The 4719-nt window shown below is 42.9% G+C and overlaps 1 protein-coding gene across 1 annotated transcript; it reads left to right on the top strand.

Moving 5' to 3' along the window:
• Positions 1-3860: 3860 nt before the first annotated feature.
• LOC140981639 (uncharacterized) lies at positions 3861-4463 on the top strand. The gene has a single exon (XM_073448061.1). It carries the CDS (start codon positions 3861-3863, stop codon positions 4461-4463), a length of 603 nt encoding a protein of 200 aa, XP_073304162.1.
• The last annotated feature ends 256 nt before the right edge of the window (positions 4464-4719 follow it).

Genomic DNA, 4719 nt, shown 5'->3' with positions numbered 1-4719 from the left:
ACTTAGCTGATATTCAATACTGCCTTCCATCCTCAGACTGACAGACAGTCAGAGAGGGTGATTCAGATTTTGGAGGAACTACTCAGAGCTTGCATGATCGAATTCCAGGACAGCTGGGAGCCAAAGATACCTCTCGTGGAGTTCACGTACAACAACAGCTACAAGACATCTATTGGTATGGCTCCATATGAGGCATTGTACAGGTGGAAGTGTAGGTCACCAGTGTATTGGGATGAGGTAGGAGAGAAAGCAGTGTTGGGGCCAGATATTGTCAGTCAGACTGTAGAGTTAGTGGTCAAGATCTGAGACAGGATGAAGACCGCTCAGAGCCAAAAGAAGAGTTATGCAGATCAGAGGTGCAGAGATCTTGAGTTCACAATTGGGGATCATGTTTTTGTGAAAGTCGCACCGATGAAGGGTGTGATGAGATTCGGGAAGAAGGGCAAGCTCAGTCCTAGATTTATTGGACCGTTCGAGATCCTAGAGAGAGTTGGGACACTAGCATACATAGTTGCATTACCGTCGAATCTGGCGGGATTTCATAATGTGTTCCATGTCTCTATGCTACGAAAGTACATGTCGAATCTTTTGCATGTGCTGAACTATGAGCCACTTCAGCTGACACCGAACCTGTCTTTCGGGGAGAGACCCACTCAGATATTGGATAGGCAGGAGAGGAGACTCCGGAACAAGGTGATCCACATGGTCAAGGTCAAGTGGCTGAATCATTCCGAGGAGGAGGCTACTTGGAAGATGAAGGCAGAGATGAGGAGTCGCTACCCGGAGTTATTCGGTATGTTTTAAATTTCGAGGACGAAATTCTGTTTAAGGGGGGAGAATTGTAAGGTCTAGGAAATTCAAACTACGTAACCTGACTACGTGCAATCTAGGATTTTATTTAAATATTGTGTTTAATGATTTTTATGCATTTATTGCATGATTATTGCATGGTTAGGTGTTTATTTCTTGGTTATTTAAAGTTACATGCATTAAGGTTTTAAGTTGCGTTTCGCGCTCGAACGAGTAACAGAAACCGGAGATAATCAGGAAAAATATTTTTATTACATAATTAATTTTATTTATTTAATATATGGTGTATTTAAGTATGATTTTTAAAAATGGGTTTGGTTGGGTATTTTTACTCACCAGGTTATATTTTTAACAAGTACACAAAATTTAGCGAATCGGAGAAAATTTTGAGGGTTCGGGCAATATTTTCAAAAACTTACCTAAACGGAATATTTTTCGGGAGTTTTATTGGGCTTGATGGTTTTATTTTAATGCTCAATGGGCCCAAAACCCTTTTAACCATTTAATTTTTAATTAAGGGTCCATTAGTGTATTATTTTTTTGACTTAAACCTAAAGAAGCTAAACCATAAACCTAATATCATCAAGTGGCCGCCACTCCCTCATTCAGCAGCCTCCATTCTCGAAAATATCCAACAACCATATCGGTTTTCCCTCAAATCTTTCAAGAAAAATTCTTCCCCGCCTCTCCGGTGCACGTTCTATGCAAAGGTCTTCAAGTTTTCGAGCATATAAATGCATAGACACGCCCAAAATCTCATTTTCCTCTTCATTCACATAATAATACATTGGCGTGTGTGTTCATAGATGAGTAATTATTTGATCTATATTGTGGTATTCTTTTTGCAAAGTTTTGACATGAAATATGCATGGTTTGATTCATAACTCACGTTTTCTTGGTCTTTTTGTAAGGCGGCTACTATGGATAGGTGTTCAGAGGCTGTCCACGCCGAGGAATAAGGTGTCAAGGGGCTGGAGTCAGCTAGGGGTCGAGACTTAGTGAGGGCCGATCGGTATTTCTTCATTGCTTGATTTGGTTGTGTGTAGATCAGAAGTTTTGAGCGAGCTGGCTGTGCAAGGGCCATTCCTAGCCTTGGACCAAACCGTGGTGGGTCTGACTCGTGGTCTAGGATGACTCGAACGCTGCTAGACTTGGTCACAAAGCCGATCGAGCGTGAGGGGTGAAGGTTGGTCTCTATTGGAGTTTTTGGGTGTCTCTCGGGTGTTTGCACCTTATGGGGTGCTTGGGGTTGAGGGGCAGGTCATGTAGGTCCAGGAAGGTCCAAGGGTGGCCTTGGAAGGGTTGGCTTGGGGCTGGTCCTTGTCGGTTAGGGCTAGAGTTGAGAAATCGAGGCTAGGGTAAAGCTAGGGTTTCGTGGTAGGTGCGTTGGAAATTTCTAGCAACTTCCAGGCATGGTTTGTAGGTCCTAAGGGGTCTGAAACGAGTGGTTTAGGGGCTGGTTGTGTAGGTTCAAGTCACGGTTTATGTTGGGAAAAATTTGGTTAAGTTTCGGGTTGATACGGGTTAAAACTGGAACCCCGGTCCAAGTTTTAAAATGAATCTCATAAGTTACAAAACGGTCTAGAGGTTACCACTAGGAAATGCTTATAAATATGTTCTAAGGTGTTTTAATAAGTTTGGTTGGCTTCCGGTCGAAATTCTGAGGTCCAGGGGTAAAATGGTCAATTAGGGTTTCCAGGGGCAAAATGATCATTTTACCCCTGGGCCTCATAATTTCGACCCGAAGCCAACCAAACTTGTCAAGTTTTTAGTCCTGGAACTGCCCTAAACATGATTTGACATATTTTAAATGTTTATGTTATCATGAATATGATTTTTTATGGAATTATGAAAAATACGTCGTATGCTTGAATTTAAGGAAAATTACGTATATGCATGATTTTGATAAGTGATGAATATACTGACATGTTTTGAACGATGAGAGTTGGTTGTGACTAATATATATATGTATAAGATGACATGTAAGGCCAAGGCTCAGTGGATGGGTAATACTGTCGCTGATGTCCCTGCCGCCGGGTAACACGGTTATACGTAGATAGATCCATCGAATAGAGCTGATACAAAAGTCACAACTAATTAACTGAATTCAATTAAAGAAAATGAACACGTATATGATGATATGTTAAGACATGTTTTGACACGTTATTCTTGTTACGATACATTTACGTTCACGTTTTTAAGATCATGAAATGTATGTTGATTACAGTACTTTTCACTGTTGCATGTTATGTATATGTACTCGTTATAACATTACAGGTGTGTTGAGTTTTTAGACTCACTAGGTGTAAATAATGTAGGTGAGCATAATGATCAGGAGATTGGAGGTGCCGAAGACTGAGTAGGCAGAGTTGGATGTATGCACGCGAACCCGAGGACCGTATTTTCCGCACATCATGTTTTGAGTTAGGAGTGGATGGATATTTCATACTCATTCTTTTTATTATGTTGATGGTTATCATGAATTCCACACGTTTCATATTTATTTTATTAAAACGTATGTCGAGGTTTGGCGAACTATCTAATTTTAAACTTTGGTATTTTCATATGTCCGTTGACTTCTTTTATATTAACTGTGAATTTTTCAGATGCTATTGCATGCATGCATAAAGTTATAATTTTCGAAAATGAGTTTTCAAAAAAAAAAATTTCTAGTTGTATTTTATGTAATAGATGTTTCAGTTGGTATCAGAGCAAGGGTCTTGTATAGGGTTGTGCCACTGCACTCAGGTCTGTAATTTTAAATGTTTTAATGCTATCACCTGCATGTTTACACGATACATGTTTTACAGCGATTTTCAGTACATGTTTAGCTGCTTACATGATTTAAGGATTAAGCGTTTTAAAAAAAATAGATTAAATTGCAAGATGGGTTACGTTTTGAATTTGGACTGTATTCATATATCATGCCTCCCAGACGCGCTCCAAGTACAGATCATTAGTATGATTCTCCTGGAGGCGGCAAAGGCCCACCTCCACCAACACCGCCAGGAGACGCAGCTACCATTGTACTTGAGGGTATTGCTATACTTATGGAGCAAGCGCAGCAGGCTCCGAGACCACAGACGGACATATACGAGCAGTTCAGACGGCTCAACCCGAAGGAGTTCGGGGGTGCTACCGATCCTTTTTTGGTGGAGGGTTGGATACGGTCATTGGATATACACTTTCAGTATTTGGATATGAGAGACAAAGACCGGGTCAGGTGCGCGACGTATATGCTGAGAGACGACGCATCCTTGCGGTGGGAAGGAGCAGCGCACGCAGTGAATTTGGCTACCCTCACTTGGGACCAATTCAAAGACCTGTTCTATAACAAGTACTTTCCAGTGGAGGTCAGGGGTCGCCGGACGAGAGAGTTTATGAGTCTCCGACAGGAGGACTTGTCTGTGGCAGAGCTCATCAGGAAGTTCGAAAGGGTCTATCACTTTGTGCCCCTTATTGCGAGGGATGCCGTCCAGAAGTTGAGGCACTTCATGGATGGCCTCAGACCCACTTTGCGTCGGGATGTGATGCTGATGAGACCGGTGAGTTATGATGATGAGGCCACCGCTTGTGCTTTTCAGGCGAAACAGGCCCTCCGGGATATCGACGTCGAGATGCAGTGGAAGAGGCATCAGGCCCAGCCTATTTGACAGCCGCAGAAGAGGCAGTTCACCGGGCTGCCGAGGCATCAGGGGAAGTAGAATCCCCAGGGACAGTTTCAAAGGCCTGGACAACAGAGGCCACCGCAGGCACCAGGGGCTCCTAAGGCGACAGAAAGGCAGCCCTGCAAGCAGTGCTACTGGTTCCACTTCGGCAAGTGTATGTGGGGAACCTTCCGATGCTTCATATGCCAGGACGAGGGTCACAAGGCCATTGATTGCCCCAGGAACAAGGGCCTCTAGACTG

Source organism: Primulina huaijiensis, chromosome 7 (genome assembly GCF_012295235.1).
Source record: "Primulina huaijiensis isolate GDHJ02 chromosome 7, ASM1229523v2, whole genome shotgun sequence".
Classification (NCBI taxonomy): domain Eukaryota; kingdom Viridiplantae; phylum Streptophyta; class Magnoliopsida; order Lamiales; family Gesneriaceae; genus Primulina; species Primulina huaijiensis.
The sequence above is the reverse complement of the archived record's forward strand: the minus strand, read 5'-3'. Positions and strand labels throughout refer to the sequence as shown.

Coding starts and splice junctions, on each gene's coding strand:
- LOC140981639 (XM_073448061.1), top strand. CDS start 3,861: ATGGAGCAAGCGCAGCAGGCTCCGAGACCACAGACGGACATATACGAG.